The sequence below is a fragment of the Schistocerca cancellata genome, chromosome 5 (genome assembly GCF_023864275.1).
Source record: "Schistocerca cancellata isolate TAMUIC-IGC-003103 chromosome 5, iqSchCanc2.1, whole genome shotgun sequence".
Lineage (NCBI taxonomy): Eukaryota > Metazoa > Arthropoda > Insecta > Orthoptera > Acrididae > Schistocerca > Schistocerca cancellata.
Window position 1 is genome coordinate 359000114 of NC_064630.1, and position 25548 is coordinate 359025661.

Consider the following 25548-nt stretch of genomic DNA (forward strand, 5'->3'; position numbering starts at 1 on the left):
ACGCCTTACTTGCAAAGGGCGTTCAAAAAGTTTTGCACAGTCCTCTAATTTTTTTATTTTTTGCAGGAGGGGGAAGAAATTTTTTGTGAACAATCATGGATCATTTAGCTATAAGTTGGTATATAAAAGTATTTTCTTTTATTTACAGGTGAGCCATAATGGACCGCGAAGTAGATGTCAGGTTGCGACAACGGTCGGTGATGGAGATCCTCTTCAGGATCGGTGATGACATCGATTCACAGGAAGTTGCTCCCTGTTTATGAGGAGGTCACAGTGGATCGCAGCAGTATCCAGCGGTGGTTGCAGAGGTTTAAAGAAGGTGATTTCTCTCTACTGGACAATCCACAATGTAGTAGACCATCGATGGCAGTGAGTGACACGAATAAGAAAACCATTGATAAAACATCCAAAATTACAGTTGTGTGACAGCACGACAGCTTGCTGAAATGACTCATTTGTCATGGGTAGCATGATATCACTGGTACAATCACTAGGGTACAGAAAAATCTGTGCACGTTGGGTGCCTAGATTATTGACAAGAGAAATGAAAACGATGAGGAAGAATGTGTGCGAGGGTCTCATGAAGACCCTTACTGAAGACTGGAAACAGTGTTTTGATGGAGTCATTACCCAGGACGAAACATGGTTGTTTTTGTCCGAACCTGAGAGCAAAACCCAATCCATGAAGTGGCGTCATCTGGGTTCCCCTCGGAAGAAGAAACCAAGACTTTCACGAACATCAGGCCGACAGGTAATGGCCTCCTCCTTCTGAGATCAGTGTGGTGTCATTTTCATTGACTTTTTGGAACTTGACTCCACAATTAACCAGGACCGTTATGGTTTGTCAGTGGACAAGCTGCGACGTGCCATTAAGACCCACAGACTACAGCTTCAGGGTCAGCTCATCAGACTACACCATGACAATGCCAAACCCCTTACAGCCCTTATGCAGGAGAAAAATCAGGAAAATGGGTTGGAAAATTGTTCCTCGTCCTCCCTACAGTCTGGACTTGGCTCTGTCTGATTTTTACCTATCTGGTCATCTCAAGGCCCACCTGTGATGTAAAACATTTGATAGTGAGAAATACCTTATTTCCTGTGTCAAGTGTTGGTGTAAAAGTCAATCCCCAGAATTTTAGCAAAGTGCCTTTACATCATGGAAAGAAATTTGGGCCAGATGTGTCACAGCTGATGGAGGCTACATTGAGTAGGCTCAATGTGTAGCTAAATGTTCCAAGTATATTCATAAAAAGTTTCATTCCACTCCTGCAAAAAATAAAATAAAAATTAGAGATTGTGCAAAACTTTTTGAACGCACTTTGTATATCAAAGAGTATGCCGATACAGTGATGCTTATGGAGGAAAACCTGTTGAACAGCCACCTCTAGGAGAGTCAGGTCGTCGACAGTGGACCGAAATCTTCAGAATCCACACTAAGAGCAGCTAAGGAGTTGCCTGATCTCTAACAATCAGATCAGACGATGGTTAACCATTTGCTTCAGGGTCTTTCCTACACAGTTTGTTAAGGCGATACTCTGATAACTACTGGGACACGTGCAGTCCTTTCCTGGTTTGAGGAGAGGGAACAGAATTGCCTCCCTCCACGAGTTGGGGAAGTTGCCTGTCTGTCGTATTAGATTAAAACATTCGAGGATGATTTCCTTTGATAGCACTGGCAAATGTCAAAGCATGCAGTACCAGATTTGGTCGCGACTGGGTGCAGTGTCACGAATCTCAGTCAGTGCCGATTCGAGCTCCCACGTGGAGAAAGGGGAGTTGTAGGCCTCAGAACTGTTGGACCTTAAAGTCCAACTTTTCCCCCTTTACAGTCGCACGATAGTGATGAAATGCCTGATCCTGGTTTGCATTGGCAGTAGTTTGAGCAAAATGTTTGGTGGACTGTAGGATGGAGAGGTCAGCGGCACAATGGGTCTCTTGTGTGATGTGGCCCACCCATCCTTGGATGTTGTCGCAGTGCTAGAACACAGCTAGCTGGCTGAAACACATCCAGTTAGCCTTGCTGACCATTTTGGGTGTGCAACTCCAGGTGGTGGGCCATTTAGTAGGTGAAAGACAATGGTCACTGGAATGAAGGTCTTCAATGACCTCCCACCTCTGGACAGAGTCAACAAGGGTGGGAGAACAGAAAGAGAGGTCGATGGCTGACAATGACCCAGTATCAGTAGAGAAATGTGTGTTAGTACCCATGCTGAGGATGCACAGCTCATGAGACTCCATGCCCTCACAAAACCCAACCCTGAGGGCAAGTATCGGTCGAGCCCCAAAGGACATGTTGGGCACTGAAGGCTCCCAGGAGGAGGAATGGTCACAGGAGTTGTGTGATAAGTTGCATGAGAGCCTCAGAGTCTAGAGCAGCTTACGGAGGTAAATAGAGTGAACAAACAGTGATCCTTCGACATACATGAATTTGAACTGGAACTGATTGCAGGTCAGTACCCAGGGGGAGAGCAGAGGAGTGGTGCACATTAGTGACAAACACTGCAACACTTCCCTTGGCCCTTTCCCCGCAGTAGGTCATCCTTGCAGTAGAGCGTATGTCCCTGTAGCACAGGAACATCTGTATCTTTAAAGTGCATTTCTTGTATACAAAAGCACAAGGGACCTAACTGTGCTAGGAGTTTCAGTTCCTCCACATGAGTCCTGAACCTATTCATATTCCACTGTAGTATGAAAGCCATGTCATCGGTACGGTTTTAATTTACTCCTATCTTTGCACCGGGGAAGTGGAGCACTTGAAGAGAGAGGGAGAGTGGAGGGGCTGCCTGGATCCAAGGCATCTAACACCATGATATTCCCCTCATCAGTCAGACAGGAGAGAACGACATCTGACAGCACTCGGGACAGCTTTTGACCTGAACGTCGTGAGCCTTTCCCTGCACCCTGTCCCTTTGAGGATGAGGGGGAAAGGGGGCATTGAGAGGCACTCTGCTTTTCTTGCACCTTCTGGATGCTTGCTGCGGATCTGTTGTTTGTCTTTCCTGATGCAGCTGCCTGGATTGCTTTGTCCTTACTCCTTTTCCCTTGACATGTACACATGTAAGTACAGGTTCCTGTGGTGGATACAGGCACACTAGGCGTCATCTGTGTCGAAGCGACCATCTTGGGAATAGGTTTCTGCACCAAGGAAGAATATTATTTTTTGGCTTTGGTATAGGGGATCCACTTGGTCACTTTTATCTCCTGTATTTTCTGTTGAGCAAAAATAGGGCAGTCTTGGCTCCAGACTGGGTGGTTCCCAGAGCATTTGATGCAGATCGCTGGAGATGGGCAGTCAGTCCCAGTGTCATGAGCGGCTTTCCTGCAGTTCCTGCAGATTGCTTCACCTTCACAACTCATGGTAGTATGGCCAAAACGCTGGCATTTATAGCACTGCGTAGGGTTTGAAATGTAAGGCTGAACGTTAAGTCGAAGGAACCCCACCATAAGATGTTCAGGCAGTGTCGGAGAATTGAATGTGACAATAAAAGTGGCAGTATTTTCAGCTGCTACATTATTCTTGCGCGTTCGTTGCTCCACATTGACTATTCGCTGGGATGCCCATTCTTGCTACAGTTCTGCTGTCTATCTCTGTAATATCTCGGCATGTGAAAACGCCCTTACTGGAATTGAGAGAGGCGTGCATCTCAACAATGATATCATAGTCACCCACTTTCTGCCATTTCTTAAGAAGGCCTACCTGCTTTGACCTGTTAGTTTCGACCAACAATGAGCCATTACGCATTCGTTTTATAGATTTTAATGTTCCAGCAAGGCCTTCCAAACCCTTATGGATATAAAAGGGGGACCCCTTTTCAAATGTTCCCTCCTTCCTCTTTATCACCAGAAACACATTGTTATTCACGACTCCATGAGTCCTGTTACTGCAGTCCAAAGTATTCTTATTATCAGGAAGACTAGCCTCTCTCATTCTTTTGGATGAATGGGTGTGAATACTCCCATGCGGTACACCCTTCCCGCCAGGAGAAGAAGAGGATTTCGAGAGTTCCATCTTGGTCCCATGAGCAGCTAGGGAAATAAGAGTCTACTCAGACAGAGCCCCACGTGCCTGAATAAGCCTTATACAACTGAGGTGTGGCTGGTTCTCCAGAGGTTGCCAGGTAACAACTGTTCCACCTCAACAGCCATACATCCCATCTACATCTACATCTACATCTACATCTACATCTACATTTATACTCTGCAAGCCACCCAACGGTGTGTGGCGGAGGGCACTTTACGTGCCACTGTCATTATCACCCTTTCCTGTTCCAGTCGCATATGGTTCGCGGGAAGAACGACTGTCTGCAAGCCTCTGTGCGCGCTCTAATCTCTCTAATTTTACATTCGTGATCTCCTTGGGAGGTATAAGTAGGGGGAAGCAATATATTTGATACCTCATCCAGAAACGCACCCTCTCGAAACCTGGCGAGCAAGCTACACCGCGATGCAGAGCGCCTCTCTTGCAGAGTCTGCCACTTGAGTTTGTTAAACATCTCCGTAACGCTATCACTGTTACCAAATAACCCTGTGACGAAACGCGCCGCTCTTCTTTGGATCTTCTCTATCTCCTCCGTCAACCCGATCTGGTACGGATCCCACACTGATGAGCAATACTCAAGTATAGGTCGAACGAGTGTTTTGTAAGCCACCTCCTTTGTTGATGGACTACATTTTCTAAGGACTCTCCCAATGAATCTCAACCTGGTACCCGCCTTACCAACAATTAATTTTATATGATCATTCCACTTCAAATCGTTCCGCACGCATACTCCCAGATATTTTACAGAAGTAACTGCTACCAGTGTTTGTTCCGCTATCATATAATCATACAATAAAGGATCCTTCTTTCTATGTATTCGCAATACATTACATTTGTCTATGTTAAGGGTCAGTTGCCACTCCCTGCACCAAGTGCCTATCCGCTGCAGATCTTCCTGCATTTCGCTACAATTTTCTAACGCTGCAACTTCTCTGTATACTACAGCATCATCCGCGAAAAGCCGCATGGAACTCCCGACACTATCTACGAGGTCATTTATATATATTGTGAAAAGCAATGGTCCCATAACACTCCCCTGTGGCACGCCAGAGGTTACTTTAATGTCTGTAGACGTCTCTCCGTTGATAACAACATGCTGTGTTCTGTTTGCTAAAAACTCTTCAATCCAGCCACACAGCTGGTCTGATATTCTGTAGGCTCTTACTTTGTTTATCAGGCGACAGTGCGGAACTGTATCGAACGCCTTCCGGAAGTCAAGAAAAATAGCATCTACCTGGGAGCCTGTATCTAATATTTTCTGGGTCTCATGAACAAATAAAGCGAGTTGGGTTTCACACGATCGCTGTTTCCAGAATCCATGTTGATTCCTACATAGTAGATTCTGAGTTTCCAAAAACGACATGATACTCGAGCAAAACACATGTTCTAAAATTCTACAACAGATCGACGTCAGAGATATAGGTCTATAGTTTTGCGCATCTGCTCGACGACCCTTCTTGAAGACTGGGACTACCTGTGCTCTTTTCCAATCATTTGGAACCTTCTGTTCCTCTAGAGACTTGCGGTACACGGCTGTTAGAAGGGGGGCAAGTTCTTTCGCGTACTCTGTGTAGAATCAAATTGGTATCCCGTCAGGTCCAGTGGACTTTCCTCTGTTGAGTAATTCCAGTTGCTTTTCTATTCCTTGGACACTTATTTCGATGTCAGCCATTTTTTCGTTGGTGCGAGGATTTAGAGAAGGAACTGCAGTGTGGTCTTCCTCTGTGAAACAGCTTTGGGAAAAGGTGTTTAGTATTTCAGCTTTACGCGTGTCATCCTCTGTTTCAATGCCATCATCATCCCGGAGTGTCTGGACATGATGTTTCGAGCCACTTACTGATTTAACGTAAGACCAGAACTTCCTAGGATTTTCTGTCAAGTCGGTACCTAGTATTTTACTTTCGAATTCACTGAACGCTTCACGCATAGCCCTCCTTACGCTAACTTTGACATCGTTTAGCTTCTGTTTGTCTGAGAGGATTTGGCTGCGTTTAAACTTGCAGTGAAGCTCTCTTTGCTTTCGCAGTAGTTTCCTAACTTTGTTGTTTTTTCCCGTCCCTCACAGTTTTACTCGGCACGTACCTGTCTAAAACGCATTTTACGATTGCCTTGAACTTTTTCCATAAACACTCAACATTGTCAGTGTCGGAACAGAAATTTTCGTTTTGATCTGTTAGGTAGTCTGAAATCTGCCTTCTATTACTCTTGCTCAACAGATAAACCTTCCTCCCTTTTTTTATATTCCTATTAACTTCCATATTCAGGGATGCTGCAACGGCCTTATGATCACTGATTCCCTGTTCTGCGCTTACAGAGTCGAAAAGTTCGGGTCTGTTTGTTATCAGTAGGTCCAAGATGTTATCTCCACGAGTCGGTTCTCTGTTTAATTGCTCGAGGTAATTTTTGGATAGTGCACTCAGTATAATGTCACTCGATGCTCTGTCCCTACCACCCATCATAAACATCTGAGTGTCCCAGTCTATATCTAGTAAATTGAAATCTCCACCTAAGACCATAACATGCTGAGAAAATTTATGTGAAATGTATTCCAAATTTTCTCTCAGTTGTTCTGCCACTAATGCTGCTGAGTCGGGGGGTCGGTAAAAGGAGCCAATTATTAACCTAGCTCGGTTGTTGAGTGTAACCTCCACCCATAATAATTCACAGGAACTATCCACTTCTACTTCACTACAGGATAAACTACTACTAACAGCGACGAACACTCCACCACCGGTTGCATGCAATCTATGCTTTCTAAACACCATCTGTGCCTTTGTAAAAATTTCGGCAGAATTTATCTCTGGCTTCAGCCAGCTTTCTGTACCTATAACGATTTCAGCTTCGGTGCTTTCTATCAGCGCTTGAAGTTCCGGTACCTTACCAACGCAGCTTCGACAGTTTACAATTACAATACCGATTGCTGCTTGGTCCCCGCATGTTCTGACTTTGCCCCGCACCCGTTGAGGCTGTTGCCCTTTCTGCACTTGCCCGAGGCCATCTAACCTAAAAAACCGCCCAGCCCATGCCACACAACCCCTGCTACCCGTGCAGCCGCTTGTTGCGTGTAGTGGACTCCTGACCTATCCAGCGGAACCCGAAACCCCACCACCCTATGGCGCAAGTCGAGGAATCTGCAGCCCACACGGTCGCAGAACCGTCTCAGCCTCTGATTCAGACCCTCCACTCGGCTCTGTACCAAAGGTCCGCAGTCAGTCCTGTCGACGATGCTGCAGATGGTGAGCTCTGCTTTCATCCCGCTAGCGAGACTGGCAGTCTTCACCAAATCTGATAGCCGCCGGAAGCCAGAGAGGATTTCCTCCGATCCATAGCGACACACGTCATTGGTGCCGACATGAGCGACCACCTGCAGATGGGTGCACCCTGTACCCTTCATGGCATCCGGAAGGACCCTTTCCACATCTGGAATGACTCCCCCCGGTATGCACACGGAGTGCACTTTGGTTTTCTTCCCCCCCCTTGCTGCCATATCCCTAAGGGGCCCCATTACGCGCCTGACGTTGGAGCTCCCAACTACCAGTAAGCCCACCCTCTGCGACTGCCCGGATCTTGCAGACTGAGGGGCAACCTCTGGAACAGGACAAGCAGCCATGTCAGGCCGAAGATCAGTATTAGCCTGAGACAGAGCCTGAAACCGGTTCGTCAGACAAACTGGAGAGGCCTTCCGTTCAGCCCTCCGGAATGTCTTTCGCCCCCTGCCACACCTTGAGACGACCTCCCACTCTACCACAGGTGAGGGATCAGCCTCAATGCGGGCAGTATCCCGGGCAACCACAGTCGTAGTCCGATCGGGGGATGCGTGGGACGAGCTGGCCGTCCCCGACAAACCCCCATCCGGACCCCCACAGTGATGCCCATTGGCAACAGCCTCAAGCTGTGTGACCGAAGCCAACACTGCCTGCATCCGAACACAGCAGTTGCAGTCCCTATCCATGCTAAAAACTGTTGTGCAAAGAACGTCTGAACTAATCTACAGAGAGCGCAAACAAAACGACACAAAATTGAAACGGTTATTAAAATACAAGATTGCCTAGTAAATGCAGTAATGCTGCCACTTGTGCACTGCTGACACACTGCTCGGCGGCGGAAGGAGACTACGCGATTTAACACTATTCGAGTACTAAAACGCGATGCTACAACTCTCAAATACTATAATACGCCCGAAATTTATGAATTAAACAATGCAAGTACCAAAAACATGCAAAGAAATTAAGAATTAAACTATGTAACAAATGAGTGAGCTAGGAGTATATGACTTGCTGCTGCAGCTGCTTATTCAACGGCGGCAGGGAGCACACTGACTGTGACCAACCGACACTGGCCGTTCAAAACAAAAACAGATGACAGACGACTACGCGAATTTACACTATTCAGGTACTAAAACGCGATGCTACAACTCTCAAATACTATAATACGCCCGAAATTTATGAATTAAACAATGCAAGTACCAAAAACACGCAAAGAAATTAAGAATTAAACTATGTAACAAATGAGTGAGCTAGGAGTATACGACTTGCTGCTGCAGCTGCTTATCCAACGGCGGCAGGGAGCCATCAGTGTGCAGCACACCTTGAGATTGAGGGTTTTTTTTTTTTTTTTTTTTAAAAAATAGAGATTTATCCCGTCCTCACAATCCAAGTGGTCAAGCCAAGATCCCCATTCCCGGAGACACACAACTTTCCACTGCTACGCTGCATGGTGGTCACTGAAGCCTGCCCAGAGCTTACAGTGACAGGGGATTGGAGGTGCTTACCAGCCCCCAACTCGGGAATCCTGGGGTTGCCAAGCCCATACCCAGCAAATCAATGCTGAGTCCCTGAGGGCTCAGGTGTCAGAAGTATGATCACCGTGTTGTCAGGGGCCTCAACCAAAAGTGTACATAACAGCCCCACCACACAGACTGGCTAAAAGTGCTGGTGACCTATCGGGCTGGAGGAGGGCTCTACGGCAGGGGAAGGAATAGGGGCAGATGGGGTGGTGGAGGACCCGGGGGGGGGGGGGGGGGGGGGGGGGGGAGAACGCCTCGCTATAGATCCTAAGGAGTTCTTCCTCGAAAGGCTCACATTAGAGAGAAAGGTCAAACCCCAAACGGTGACCAAAAATGCCAAAATGGAAGGATGAAAAAGAAAAAGCTAGGGAAAGAAAACATAATGGAATACACGAGACAAAGCGGATAGCCAGGCTGAAATAAGTAAGAAGAGAGGGGAAGGAGGGGGCAGAGAGGAAGGAGTGAGGACAGGGAGGGAGGGGCATAGGGGCATGGGAAGGGAAATGAAGCCTGGGAAGGAAGAAAGGGCAGCAAGAGGTCACAGTCCCATGTACGCCACATGCAATCTCACCAAAGAACAATGGGCTCCCTGGGGAAGACAGGTCCATTTTGTTAGTTTTATTTGTGGAAGCTTGTGCATTCACCAAAGTGTATATCTTATTTGCTCCCTTAAAAGTAAAATGGAGAGCCTACTACTTTTGAAGCTGAAGTCAGTGTTGGCTCCCAAGATCTTTTTATTGATCATTAACATAAAGCCCGTGTTGAGCTGAGGCACATTCTTCATTACTCTTTTGCCAGATCCCTTCAGAACCTGAAATCCTTTTGCTTCATCTGTGTAACTTGTCTCTTGTAATGATTTTCTGTTTGACAAGGATATTCATAAGGTGTTTCAGTTTTCCAGTTTTGAGGAGTGAGTAAATGTTGAAAGTAGCAAAGTATGACACTTTGTTACTTTCACCTCTCTTACATGTTGGTGTGAGCTCCCCTGAATCCACTGGCGCCCTGACATTGTGGTTGACAATGGTGGATTGGTTACGACCTGGTGGTAGTAAAAACTTGCCATCGTGTTAAAATGAATAATCATGCTAGGGGTCAATGCATAGACACCAAAAGGGTCACAACTGAAGTTAGTCTCAGACACACCATGTGATGTGGCCTGGCTTCTCTTTTATGGCTTCTTTAGGTGCCTACCCTTCTTCTTTATCTGGGCTTGGGACCAGCAGCAGCACAGCTGGATTTTTCCTTCACCATATTTGTAAAAACTTAAGATATTGCCCTCACATTTACACTTCAAAATCAAAAGACTCCAAGTCACTTAGTTCTATAGAAATCCCAAAAACTCTCAGGAAAGATTACCTTGTAATATATTTCTTACCTATTATTGTAGGTTTCCTGTTATCCATCATGCTCTTCTCCAATATACATTCTTGAGCCTGAGCCAGTGAAAGATAATACATAAACTGCATAATATCTGGAGCCAAATCCACTCCTGCTGGCTGTGGGTAGCTGCCTTTTAAATGCTAACAAATGGAGAGAATAAAATTAATTAGATATTATTGTATTTCAGGAAAGTAAATACCTAGCAGATAACCCAAAACTAACTAAAGTGTACAAACGCACAAATTCAACTCACACACCCACACAAACAGCCACTGTGGGCTACATGTGTAGAGGTCTGGATGCAGTGAGCAACGATCTTGGTCTGGGTGGGTAGCTGGGTACAAGAGAGACATGGAGTGGAGACGGGGAGGAATAACAAGGTGGGGTGGGGAAAGATACTCCACTTGTGGGAGTGTACAAGGACATGGTGGGGACAGGATGGTGGATTGTTAGGTGCAGCATCAGGAGGTGGTGCTTGAGGGGAAAGGGGCAGAGAATAGTAGCAGAATGGGGAAAAGGACCATGCAGACGATCAGGTGGGATAGCAGTCTTGAGTGAGGCTGGAGTAGGAGCAGGGAAGTGGATAGAGGCAGTTGGGCACAGGGACCAGCGAAGGCTGAGGCCTGGTGGGTTACTGGAACAAAGGATATGTTGTAGGGAGAGTTTCCACCTGCGCAATTAGGTGTTGATGGCACAGGATGTGAAGCAGTTGAAGTTAAGCGTACCATGTTCAGCAGCATGTTCAGCAACTGGGTGGTCCAGCTGGCTCATAAACACACTTTGGTGGTGGCCACTCATGTGGACAGACAGCTTTTTAGTGGTCATTTTCACACAGAATGCCACACAGTTTTTGCAGCCAAGCTGCTTTCACAGATGACCCCCTTTCTGATTGTGTGGGATATGCCAGTGACAGGACTGGCATAGGTGGCAGTGAGGGGATGTTTGGGACAAGTCTATTAGAGAGAGTTATGGGATGAGGGGATGGGAAAATGAGTTTAATATGGAGGGGCAAAGATATTGCCTAGGATGGGTGGACAGCAGAGTACCATTGTGGGAGGAGTGGGGGGCTTAGTGGGCGGAATATTTCTCATTTAAGGGCACAGTGAGTGGTAGTCAAAATCCTGTGGATCATAGAATGGAAAATCTGTTTCTGAACATGGGTGGGAGGGTAAGTTCAGTCTGTGAGACCTCATACGTATTTGGAGAGTGGCTGCCTGTCACTGCGCAGGTGCAATAACTACAGGTGCCTAGGCTGTAAGGAAGGGACTTCTTGGTGTGGAATAGGTGGCAGCTGCCAAGGTGGAGGTATTTTTGATGCCTAGAAGGTTTGATGATGATGGAGGTACTGATGGAGCCATCTACAAGGTGGAGTCTGACACTGAGGAAGGTGGCATGTTGGGCTGAGAAGAGCCAGATGAAGTAGAGTGAGGAGAAGGTGTTGAGATTCTCTAGGAATCTGGATAGGGTGTCCTCATGAAAATTGAATTAAAATACAGTTGTGATTCTCAGATCATTCATTTTTCTAAACTGATCATTTGATTTTCATTTTTTTCTCATTATAAGTCTATATTCAATACAAGATTTTCCATTATCAGTAAAAATTTCACTGTTCACTGAAGGAGATGATATAAATGTGAGAAAGGAATAAGTGCGAATAGGCAATGTGTTACACCAAAATGAGTAAGGTAACCACGTGACCTTACTGCAATAAAACAGTTTGTTTCAGAGGTGCACCTTAACATATATTTACTTCTGTTATAAGGGGTTTTGCCCCTTCTTTAGTTTCACTGACATGGAAACATTATTCCTTTATCACTGTATTGTATCATCCCTGTGGTCTTTTTTTTGTTCCGTATTGTTTTAAGAAATTTTCACATTTTTTCCTTCTTTGCTCCAGAAATGTCATGTACATACTGAATTACTAACATATGGAACCTGCCATTAACCCTTTCACTACCACAGATGCGCTCTCTCTGCATTCTGTGCTGAAGGTGGCTTTTATTATGGCTGTAGTACAAGCCAAATGCTGGTGACTGTGCTGAGAGAAGGCGTTCTGGCCAATATGAAACACTTATCACAACGTTTTTTGAAAACTATTAGGTGAAAGAATTTGATTTTTGCACATCCTACAACCTAATATCTTTACTCAATGAATTTCTTTTCGTTATCTGCCATACATACTATGCCACATCAAATTAAGTAAAACATTGCACAAAATTTTAGAGTTTGCAAAGGTAAAAACATATTGCATAAACTTTTAGTTGGTTAATTTTAGTTCATACACTGAAGTGAATTAAATGTAGATAAGACATTGAAATTTAATTTAAAATTGAGAGCAGAAAGATATCATTTCATTCTCAAATTACTGGGCCTTGCATCTGATGGGTGGTCATGCATAATGTGCATTATCATACTTGTGCATCACGAATCAGGTGGTCATAACAACCACCATATCTTGTAAATGACACGAAACTGAAACTATGTTTTTTGCAAATAATAGATACAATGAGACACATATGTTGTATTATACGAGGGTTGGAACTTGAACAGTGGTAACTATTTATTCACAGCCGATACAGAAGAGTTACATGTTTGCACCTGTTAATGTCCTTCAAAGTAGTCACCAGCATTGTGTAGAGCCTGTAGCGAGTGATGTGGAAGGCGTAGTATAACGTTAGCAGAGCCAGTTCTGTTGATGGTGAGAATGGAGCGGTCTAAAGTTATGGTGATAATTGTGTTCAACTGTGATGGGGTTATCCTAACGCATTACGTTCCTCCACGGCAAACCGTCAATGTGCAGAATTACTGTTCGGTTTTGGAGCATCACCTGTGACCAGCTTTGCGAAAGAAGCAGCGACACTTTCTGCGCAGCCCACCCATCATTTTGCACTACAATGTGCAGGCGCATAAAGTGCAAGCTGTGGCTGCTCTGTTTGGTCGATGGGACTGGGAAGCACTGTACCATCCACCACACTCCTCAGACTTAAGTCCTTATGACTTTGATTTGATTCTGAAGATGAAGCAACCACTTCGTGGCATTCGCTTCAAAACTGTTCCAGAGATTCAATAGGCAGTAGACCTCTCCATTTGCACCATCAACAGAATAGGCTCTGCTAACGGTATACTACACCTTCCACATTGCTGGCAACAGGTCCTACACACTGCTGGTGACTACTTTGAAGGACAGTAACAGGTGCAAAAGTGTAACTCTTTTTTGTATTGGTTGTGAATAAATAGTTGTCACTATTTAAGTTCCAACCCTCGTAAATACTCAAAACTTTTTTTATTCGCCAAGACATAGAAGTAACTCTTCCACAGCAGTAAGAGGTCTGTGGTTCAGCATGCAGATAGACATTCACAGCACTATAGGAAAACCCAAGCACGTCCACAGCACTTATGGAACAGTGTAGCAGTATGTGTACGCATGTCCACAGCAGCGAAAGATATAACAGAACCTCCCCAAAAGTTATACCTAACCACGGACGTAGCTGATAACTGCCTGTGAAGTGTGAATACCCATATTTGGATTCCATTGCAAAGTTTTTTCTTTTATGAAGCTTCAACAAGATACATACACAGAAACAAAAGGATTGCTATGGAAATGAATAACTCAGAGTTTGAGATTCTAAGAAAATTTATGGTAAGTTAAGAACAAATAATATTATCTTCCCTGTGTATCACATTACAAGCAAGTAAAGATAGAAAAAGCTTCTACTCAGGTGGCGTAAGTAAATGCACAAGAATAAAAACTGGTTTATGCACTAGCTTCCAGAACTCTAGTTTCTTGACCTGGAAAAGAAAGGAAAGGACAATTGATCAGATAGAGTTTAGAGAAGGATGAGGCAATAATTGACATTATCAACAGAAGAAAATGACAAGAGGTAGCTAACAGAGAGGAAAGACAACAAGAGTAGTTATATGGTGTACAGCAGATGAAAGAGGGACAAATGAATATGAGAAAATAAGAGAAAATAAGTAAGAGTCTGAAGTATGGCAATATAAAGGAGTCAGGAGAGGAAATTTGGAGATGGCCCATTTTCAGGTGTATTTCAAAATTATCTGAAGAACATTGATAGTGTAACAGTGACAGATACTGTATATGGATGTAGAACAGGAACACATTATACTACATACAGTACTGCTTAGTTAAGTTCCACAGAAACTGACTCACTGTCTACAGAAAGATATAATGAAAGAAAAGTTAGTTCTGAAGGAATGACGGACACGTCATTTGGAAGTGATTACACTGAGAAATTTTAATTCCCTTTGTGACATTTACTTAGTAACACAGTATATATGTTTATCCTACAAACTTTTACATTACTTTATTAATTACCTACTCAAACATGAAGGAAAACGTCAATTTATGATGGGAAAAATATAATGAGAATACCACCTGGCACAGACATGAGTGTCATAAAACCATGAAAAATTCTCTCTTAGTCCGTCCCCCCCCCCCTTTTTAAAATGGAAACCATTGCTAATGCTTTACACTTCTTACGTACACACACACACACACACACACACACACACACACACACACACAAAAATTAGTCTTCTATACACTGTGTGACTTAGTGTGTGTGTGTGTGTGTGTGTGTGTGTGTGTGTGTGTGTGTGTGTGTGCGCGCGCGTGTGTGACAGAGAGAGAGAGAGAGAGAGAGAGAGAGAGAGAGAGAGAGAGAGAGAGAGATTCTGCCAGCTGACCTTCTATTTCGCTAGCTCCAAAAAACAGCTTCACGTAAGTATTTAATGATCAGGCCTTACAGTCAATCAGCCTCAGGAGCAGAAATCAAACACTTCCATTTGTCATTTCCAGCTCCCACTAATGGTACTCTGCTATGAGCTGCTTGCTGCCAGGAATTTCCTCAAACTGGAGAACAACAGCTGTCTTGGGGAAATCACTCATCCTTTAACCAGCAGAGTCGGCACAGAGCTTGAGACAGTCCTCTTATCTTGGACAACATTTTAATTATTAGTTTTAACAACATACTGAGACACTGCAGTTAACAAGAATAACTCACTTTCTCAAGCAGTAGTGTGGGACACTATAGTGATGAGTAAGAAGCAGTTCCCATACTCGGAATACAGGTAGCGAGATTGGCCAAGCAATACAACACTGAAGTTTGCAAGTGGAGTGAGGCACTATGAACAGGTCATGAGAGCAGATTCTACACATCAATTCTAAATGGCAGGAACACACCAACATTTAGGCACAAGACTAAGGTATTTTCGTCAGATACTAATTATTAAAAGACAGCTTTGGCATAATAAATACTTTTCGAGGTAGGTCACAAAAGCAAAGCTCTGCTACTACCATGCAGTAAACTATTTATATCAGAAAAAAATGACAGTTATTAGTCTGGCGACAATGTGCAAATAGTACTCAAGTTGAACTAAGTGTACTAGAGATTGCTGCTGTGAGCTTCTCTCTTCAGTCGACATTAGGATGCAATCAAGACTTGATCTCTGAACAAACCATGCTCTCAATTTTCTGTTACATTGAAGTTATTTGTGTCGAACTGTGTGATTGTTCACTGTTTTATGGTGCTTGTCAATAAATGCATCATAATGGTACCCTGAAATTTATTTAAAGTAGATCAGCTACCAACATTTCCCCTTGTAGCCATAAAGGCAGACTGTTTGCAAAATTCAGAACACTAGAGGAACCGCTTCAAGCAACTGTAAAAAAACTGATGGATGTTTCTCTCCTGTTATGTTTTTCTTCCTTCCAAAATTTTTATCTTTTTTTGCAAAAATCTTCAATAGTGTTATTTTTATGACATGCACAGTACCAAAAATTTTAAATATTAATTCAGGGTTGAGCCAACTCAATTTTCTTACCCAGTACACTCTTTTGGTTTCTTAGAACACATAAATGTAATTAATTTACCTAAAAACTGTGCTCTTTATAAAATACCATTAATATAAAATGTTGTTATCATTGTTCCTATGTAAATATATACGAATCTGCTAACTTTCAGATGAAGTACATCAGAAGTATACATAAATAATCAAAGTATCTACACAGTTAATGCTGGAAATATGTTAGCAACTTTTGTACTCATTTATTTTCAGAGTAATTAGCATTCTTATGTAAATTTTGTTACTCAAGGTTGAATATCATATTTTGGGAAACTAGACAACATAATGCAATAGCAGTTATTGTTTTATTTAAAAGACCTCAGTCAAACTCATCTTATTCCACTACTCAGTTTTTCAGAAATAGAAATCTTTAATTGTAACATGTAAAAAGACAGTGGACAACAATAACTGAAAGTAGTTTTAATTATTGCAGTCTTATAAAAGAGAGGCTGCTGGGAGCCATTTCAGGCAGTCCATAGAAAGTTAGGACACGAACAAGATGCGTGAATTCATACACTACGTATGCAAATTTCGTGTTTGAGAGCTTATACAGTGTTTGGAGAGAGAGAGAGAGAGAGAGAGAGAGAGAGAGAGAGAGAGAGAGAGAGAGAGAGAGATTTTGAGCTCACAATTAATCTCAAGAACTGAGTTAATTTACAATAATGCATTCTGAAAATGGTGACAATAATATTGGGCTGTGAACTATGTTATTTTAAAATGATATTTACTGTGCACATAGTTTTAATTTTGATATGACTACCTACTGGAAGGGCAGTGTAATTAGGGGCTGTGTTAATGACTACTTGTCACATGTAAACTTTTTACTAGATCATTTCAGTATTAAATTACTGCACTCAAACAATCATAACACAAGGCATCAAAATGGTCTAGGATGTGACTTCTCATTTAATTGTGCATAAGTTATAGTAAATGAGACTGAATCTGGCCATAAACAGTATGTTATTAAATATCAAAGTGCCACGAAAAGTGTTATGGACTGTAAACCTGGTGTGCGCATCATCATTTGAAATAGCCTACTTTCGCCAATTACTTTCCGGTAACTACCCGAGGCACATTAGCACAGTTAAACAGGGTAATACCACAGGACTACATCAGCAAAAGCAAGATGCAGAACAGGTAGGGAGTATTTCTAAGTAGCAATTCACTAAGTTGATCCATGAAAATGTTGACTTAAATTTTGCAGCTCGATTGGGAAGGAACAATCAGTTGTATTGAAGTTGCCTATACTACTATCTACGGACTCATGGCTAGACAGAGAAAAATTTATGGAGGTTTGTAATTGAGATGGAGTAATAAGATACCTGGCAGCTCACAGTGCTGTTGCCAGTTTTCAACTGTGAAGCACAAACGGCTGCAGGTGAAAACAGTAACTGATGCCAATGATGCTGAGGTGTATCGCAAAGACATCCCCTTCGAGTGAGTGTAGGAGGATACATGATGACTTAGAGAAAGATTCTAGTTGGTGTGATGAATGACAGCTAGTTCCAAATGTAGAAAAATGTAAGTTATGTGGATGAGTGGGAAAAGCAAACTCATAGTGTTTGGATACAACATTAGAAGTGTCCTTGGGTGGGGGGGGGGGGATGATCGTATGGCCGGGAGTTCCCAGGCAGGAAGTTCGGGGACCAAGTGCAAGTCTTACTGAATACGATGCCACATTGGGCAACCTGTGTGTCGACAAAGGGGATGAAATGATGATGATGATGATGATGATGACAGCACAACACCCAGTCCCTAATGGAAGAAAATCTCCCACCCCAGCCAGGAATCGGACCCAAGCCCCCATCCGTGGCATTCTAATGCGCTGACCATTCAGCTATTGGGGCGAACATAGGGAAGGTGAATGGTTAGCTTTGGTTTATCGTGAGAATTTTGGGACAGTGTGGTTCATCTACAAAGGAGACTGCATATAGGATGCATGTGTGCCCTATTTTTAAGTACCACTCAAGTGTTTGGGATCTGTTGTGGGTTGGAATAAATGCCGACATCAAAGCAATTCAGAGGCAGACTGGTACATTTGTTAATGTCAAGTTCGAACAATATGCAAGTGTTATGGAGATGCTTTGGGCACTCCAATAGGAATCCCTGGAGGAGAGGCAATGTTCTTTTTGCAGATACCCAGCATCTGGAGCTGACTGCAGAATGATTCTAATGCCACCAACATCATTTTGTGTAAGGACCATGAAGATAAGAAAAGCATGTAGACAGTTGCTTTTTCCTCACTCTATTTGCATGTGGAACAGGAAAGAAAATAACTAATATTGGAGCAGGGTACCCTTCACCTCATATGTACTGGCCCTGGTGAACACAACAACCAACAAAAGAGCACACTGATGTGGCCAGGAAATGATATGTTACATGCATACTCTCACTCTTAAGGGGAATTTGTCTGAAAGCTAGAAAAATTCTCAGCCTCTTTTATGCATCTATCAATGACTCATAGCTTCAATCATTCAGCAAAGTTCTTGCCTTTACTCCTTATATCAGCATACAATTCTTTACAGGTAAGTATTGAGGCCAGTATTTTTTGAAGAATCCTGGGAAGTCAGTCTATTAAAAAAAGCAAAACACAGCAGTCATAATATGCTTGACTGAAGGACAAAGTGATGCATATTTCACATTATCTACATGAAATATATTACTAATGACGTATGAGACAGATCTGCGGACTAATGGGAGGAAAAATGTATTGTACATGTTGTCTCATGACAGTAAGTCTGGCCAGTAACTCCATCTCATATTTTATTAGTTTTATCAACTGAATCTTCCTTTGATGCAATTAAATTTATTATACTGGGTTTAAAAAAAATTGCACTATAAAAATTTACCTCAAATGCCCAAGCTGCACACTGAAAATGGGTACATGACATTTTCATACCCTCAGCTGATACTCTGGTATCCAAGGCGCCTAACTGTGTGTGCAATGCTCCTATATTGTAGAGGATGCACACCATTTCAAATCGAATATCAGTTGAAGTGCAAACCATACTTGCATATGTATCTCTCCTGAAAGAGCAATATTTTAAAAATATAAGAATTGTATCAAATGTGTAGCAAATAAGATTTTACAATATAATCTCATTAAATGACTAATCTTAGGTACAGAAAGAATATTAAATCTAATAATTAAAATGAAACTAAGAAAATAATGAAGTCAGGACTAGTCTCAGACAATCTGATGATTCTTACAAAGGCACAGCAGCCTTTCAGATAAATGAGATGGTAAAGTGGACCTAAACATTTTCTAAGCAAAGATGAGCCACCCCTTCCAGTCAGAGAGATATTATATGTTTGCATGAAATGTTCATATATTCTTCTGCACAAATAAGACAGTTTTACAGCTGAGTTTGATAAGCAACTTCAGAAACACCTTTGTGGCATTCTGGTTTTGGCTCAAATAGAAACCACACAAACAAAACAGAAGTGCGTTCCTGGTTCTTATGATGGATGGGTACAGTGCAATACTATGTCTTTTGTCTCATTTATAGATTAAGCAAACATGTAGAATTCTTTAAAATAGTACATATATGCTTTTGGGGCTCAATGCAGAGAACAGATACCAAACAACTTAAAATGGCATGCCATTTAACTTCCAAGTGAATGGGTGATTAAACCTTACATATGTGAACCTATTAATTTCCTTCCCAATCAGAGCTCGTACTTGGTCACCAGTGATCTCATTCTTGATGGGCATTAATCTCTAGCTTCATAATTCGGCTCCTTCCCGCTTATCGGCATTGTACACCTGGAGATAATCATTCAATACTATTCTGTTAGCTATCTGAACAATGAAATGATACGATTTTTGACAATACGCAATCATTTCTTTCTGTTAATGCTTCTCTGGCTTATAAGTTCTGGGACTGTGGCACCAAGCTGCAACTCTCACACCACCCTTTCATGTACAAACACTTTTACTGATCTTCCACTTTTTTTTTACTTTCAAATAATTTTTGTAGATATTTTCCTAGTTTATTTGACTGTGTCTTTATTTTATCCTCATTTTCAAATTTAACATCTTGCATTGTCAAAGGAACTTTTTGCTACCACAAGTACTACGACAGTAATTATACTACTTCTTTCTTTCCTTTTCATTGCCAAGTGTAAGATCAAAATTTCTTCTCTGAAAGCAAAATGACTTTTGATCAGCATGTTCTGCATTTTTCTTTCAATTCTTATGCGTTTTATGACATAATGAGGTAGTTTAGGAATATAACAACACTGGACTAATATCATGAGGATGGCACTTCAAATCCCTGTAAGGCCATCCAGATTTATGTTTTTTTTATTATTTCACTAAATGACTTAAAATTAGTGGCAGGAGGGGTTCTTTGAAAGGGCACGATCAATTTCCTTCCCAATCAGAGCTCGTACTTAGTCACTAGTGTTCTCATTCTTGATGGGCATTAATCTCTAGCTTCATCCTTTCCTAGAAGTTTATAAGAGTGTAATATGAGAAAAATTAAAATGTGAAAACATCTCAAAGCAATGCAAATTAATAAAATGTTCAAAAACTGCCAGCGGAGCAAAGTAGTTAAATTTTTATGAGCACTCCACAAAAATTGTCATTTGGTAACTAACTGCCATATGGCTGACGGTCTCATCCTTCATGCTTCCAGAAAGAAATGCATGGGGCTTGTGAAGAATAAAATAGGATTCAAAAACCCAGTGTATGAGGCCTGTTCAAAGCATTCTGGCACATTCATAATTTCGAGCCAACGGTGTGTCGGAGCGAAATGCAGTTGGCATCCCTGCACACACCTGTGTTTAATATGCAACTGACGGAAGTTTCATTGTTGTATGTCTGTAAGTTATTTCAGTGCTGTATTGAGTAACACATTGTGTCACACAGTTTGTGAATTTCGAGATGGCAGAGTTAAAACGAGCAACGCGTCTCGATTAAGAAACTCAAGAGAACCTTTAAGAGAGACCAAATGATGCAGGAAGCTTACAGTGATGTCTGCTTAAGCTGTTCTCAATGTTACGAACAGTTCACACGGTTTAAAATTGGCCCGGACAGAAGTTAAAGATGACCCTCGTTCAGAACACCCTTCGATGTCTATCGATGTCAGATCACATGTTAAGCCAAGCTGATAGTTTTATTTGACTTTGAAGGATTAGTTCATAATGAATTCGCGCCACAGGGATACACTGTTAATCAATGGTGCTATCAGGAAATGTCGTGATGTCTGTGAGAAAATATGAAGATGAAAGGGCCTGAAAATTCACGGCTCTTGAAGCATAACAACACACTAGCCATTCATCCCTGTTGGTGTGTGACTACTGTACAAAAAATGAAATCACTGTGCTGCCTCATCCTCCGTACTCTCTGGACCTGGCTCCTCCAGACTTGTTTTTATTTCCAAAGCCGAAAACCCTGTTGACAGGATGAAGATATGCAATTATAGACAAGATAAAAGAAAATTCACAGATGGTGCTATGAATGATCCAGGAACAGGTGTCAAGACTGCTTCTGGAAGTGGAAATGGTGTTGGGAGAGGTGTATCAATTGTGGAGGGGAGTATTTCGAAGGAGACCACGCACAATAAATAAAAGGTAAGTCTAGAAAATTTTTGTGGAGAAAGTTCTGGAATTTTTTGAACAGACCTTGTATGTAATGTACCTTCTGATTGTGTGAGGAAGACAATGTACCCCACTGAGCATTGCTGGATAAAACATCAGAGGTGTTCGGCTCTGTGCCATCTAGATACACCAGACATATGTCCAGACACACACATTTTTTCTATGAGAGCATGATCAAAGAGGTGACAGAGACTAGAAAACAAAAAAATACCATAAATAAAATTGGTGGCTAGCAGCTGACTGCTACTACAGACCTAGTCACTGTACGATTTAATTGGACCGGGTTACAAAGGATGTAGAAACTGTCTTATATGATGACGAACTGAGCACTGTTGGCATCACAGCTAGTAACAAAACTGTGTAAAAACAAAGGGACCAATAGCACAGTAGTTGGTAACCAACTTAGAATAACTGAGGAATATTTTGGCAAAAGTTCTGGAAATTTAATCACCTGATACAGCTAGAACATTTTATTGGAAGTATAATAGTTTTCACATTTCTCTCATTGCACCTCCTTTTGTAGAGTGATGGTAGTGCATCAGATTCAGTCAATTCACTTAAATACAAATCAATAGTCTGAAAAATGCTGACTACGGCACTGATTTACCCATTTCTTCCATTTAAAATTACCATTGCTTTTGTATCATGCTTCTCTTCTCCATTGAAGGTTTGTGTGTATCCCTGCTGTCAGTTTGCCCTATCTTCTGCATTTAATGTTTTTCATCTGCAACTCAGCTGAAAAAATACCTTGCCTACAAAAACTTACTTTCTTTTCAGTTCAGGCCACATCATCTACAGGTATATCGTTGTAGAATTTTCTAACACACAAGACACACTTTTCGCCAGTTTTTAAATCCTTGACTAAAGAAACACATCACAGTCTGAATACAGAAAATGAGCTGCTGTCTGCTACTAATTATCTATTGAAACAGGAACGATTTTGACAGAACATAAAAGAGTTATATGAAGGGTGTACGAGCAGACTAAAAAAAATCAACTAAGAAATGGTAAAAGCAACAAGAAAGACTACATTAAATTTAGATCTATTTGTTCAGTAATAGTATTTTTGATCAAATTAATTGCTGAAAAAGAATAACAATACGGAGAAAATTCAGACTTACCATGTGAAAGAGACTGCTGCTGCACCATCTTTGGACATAGGGAATCTACTCTGCAAGAAATGAAGCTGACAGTAATATCGTTTTAGTGTTGAAACACCAGAGACATCCTTGACAGCACACACAGCTGCAGCTCTTAGCCCTTCCAATGTGTGTATTTCACCGGAGTATGATTCTGGATCTTCATGATAGAAATCTCTGATGTACTGCAAGAAGGAAAATTCAGTCATGTCACCAATTAACAAAATGAGTCAATTTTAGTTCAACAAGTTAGTGGAACATGCCATTTTATGTCACTGTACACAATCTTCAAAAGATGTGTATCAGAAAATTCTGTTTAATATATCACAGTTTTTGGTGTGATAAATGACAGCTTGCTTTAAATGACAAAAATCAAAGTTAATGCAGATGAGTAGGAAAAACAATCCTGTACAGTATTAGTGACATGCTATTTGACACATTCATATCAATTAAATATTTAGGTGTAACACTGCAAAGCAACATGAAATGGAACAAGGATGCAAAGTCAGTTGAAGGGAAAACACTATTGAGATAGTTTAGAAAATCCGCAATTGTGGCAGAATGCAGAATGATTCTACTGTCGCCAACATACATCTCTTGTAAGGATAGGGAAAGCAATATAAGAGAAATCAGGGCTCATACAGAAGTATACAGACAGTCATTTTTCCCTTCTTTCATCTGCAAGAAGATCAGAAATGGGATGATTAGCATTGATAAAACACACACCTACCACATGTACAGTATATATGCAGATGTACATGTACATAACACAAAGCACACACAATTGTGATACAGTAGAGGGAACCATGTTCCACGAACTGTGAACTGAATTCTGAAATAGAAGAGTTGTGATTAAGAAGAAAATTAACATTTGTATAGACAGCTAGACAGCACAGGTCAGGATTCAAATTTCTATGCTTCTGAATCTAATATTTGTATACATAACAATATAATGTACTGGCATCTCCAATGAGCCATCATAAAGAATGTAGTTACTGACATGACATTTGTGATTCAAGAAGAAACATATACGTTTTCAAACTTACAGGAACAGCACATCCATTAACTGACAAAAAAAGGATAGCAGACTTGAGACTTTCCTATTATACAATGAGCCATTTAAACAAGGCATTGCCCATAACTTCAGAGTTTGCCCATAACTTCAGAGTTGAAACAATCTTTTAGGTCCTGCATAGCACAGAAAATGAAACGATTTGGTATTTTGGGAGTTACACTTTTTGTTGTACCTTCAGAAATAAAATTCAAGGCAACTGATTTACAGAATTCTACTCTGCTCAAAAACAAGTATTATAACACTATGAATGTGGCAAGGTGGTACTGTGATGCAGAGGAAAAGAATTTTCCATGCTACAGAGACATCTCTCTGTGTATACCTAGTTTCTGATGCACACAACTTTTTTCTGTCATAAAAGGAATAAAATATGTGGAAAGATCCAAATTACACAATCTACCACTAAATATAATTTTTTTTTCTCCCAACACGTCAGACACCACAAGTTTCATCAATTGTAAGTGTAGAAGTAAAACAAGCAATGTGTGGCAAAATACTTGCATTTTGTCATAGTTTGAATTAACTCTGTGAAAACAGGACATGATACAATCATATTTCTCTACCAACGATCTCCTCACTGCACGGTATTATTGTGATCACAGTCTTTATTGCATCAATGGGCACTCTGTTTGCCTGCAGGTCCCTGTGGACACCACCACCACCACCACCACCACCACCACCACCACCACCACCACCACCATTTAAGACTGATTATGCCTTTCAGCGTTCAGTCTGGAGCATAGCCCCCCTTATACAGTTCCTCCATGATCCCCTATTCAGTGCTAACATTGATGCCTCTTCTGATGTTAAACCTATTACTTCAAAATCATTCTTAACCGAATCCAGGTACCTTCTCCTCGGTCTGTCCCGACTCCTCCTACCCTCTACTGCTGAATCCATGAGTCTCTTGGGTAACCTTGCTTCTCCCATGCGTGTAACATGACCCCACCATCTAAGCCTGTTCGCCCTGACTGCTACATCTATAGAGTTCATTCCCAGTTTTTCTTTGATTTCCTCTTTGTGGACACCCTCCTGCCATTGTTCCCATCTACTAGTACCTGCAATCATCCTAGCTACTTTCATATCCGTAACCTCAACCTTGTTGATAAGGTAACCTGAATCCACCCAGCTTTCGCTCCCATACAACAAAGTTGGTCGAAAGATTGAACGGTGCACAGATAACTTAGTCTTGGTACTGACTTCCTTCTTGCAGAAGAGAGTAGATCGTAGTTGAGCGCTCACTGCATTAGCTTTGCTACACCTCGCTTCCAGTTCTTCCACCATGTTGCCATCCTGTGAGAATATGCATCCTAAGTACTTGAAACCGTCCACCTGTTCTAACTTTGTTCCTCCTATTTGGCACTCAATCCGTTTATATTTCTTTCCCACTGACATTACTTTCGTTTTGGAGATGCTAATCTCCATACCATAGTCCTTACATTTCTGATCTAGCTCTGAAATATTACTTTGCAAACTTTCAATCGAATCTGCCATCACAACTAAGTCATCCGCATATGCAAGACTGCTTATTTTGTGTTCACATATCTTAATCTCACCCAGCCAGTCTATTGTTTTCAACATATGATCCATGAATAATATGAACAACAGTGGGGACAGGTTGCAGCCTTGTCTTACCCCTGAAACTACTCTGAACCATGAACTC

General features: G+C 41.8%; 1 protein-coding gene across 3 annotated transcripts in view; it reads right to left on the reverse strand.

The window, feature by feature from the left end:
• Nucleotides 1-25548, reverse strand: part of LOC126188035 (tyrosine-protein phosphatase non-receptor type 23-like) — a 185776-nt gene that overhangs the window by 138565 nt on the left and 21663 nt on the right. For all 3 annotated transcript variants that reach the window (XM_049929461.1, XM_049929460.1, XM_049929462.1), the window contains exons 2-4: nucleotides 22796-22998; nucleotides 18920-19097; nucleotides 10201-10345 (exon numbers count right to left, since the gene is read on the reverse strand). In XM_049929461.1, the coding sequence (XP_049785418.1) occupies nucleotides 10201-10345; nucleotides 18920-19097; nucleotides 22796-22998 (526 nt within the window). The remainder of the gene's footprint in view (nucleotides 1-10200; nucleotides 10346-18919; nucleotides 19098-22795; nucleotides 22999-25548) is intronic.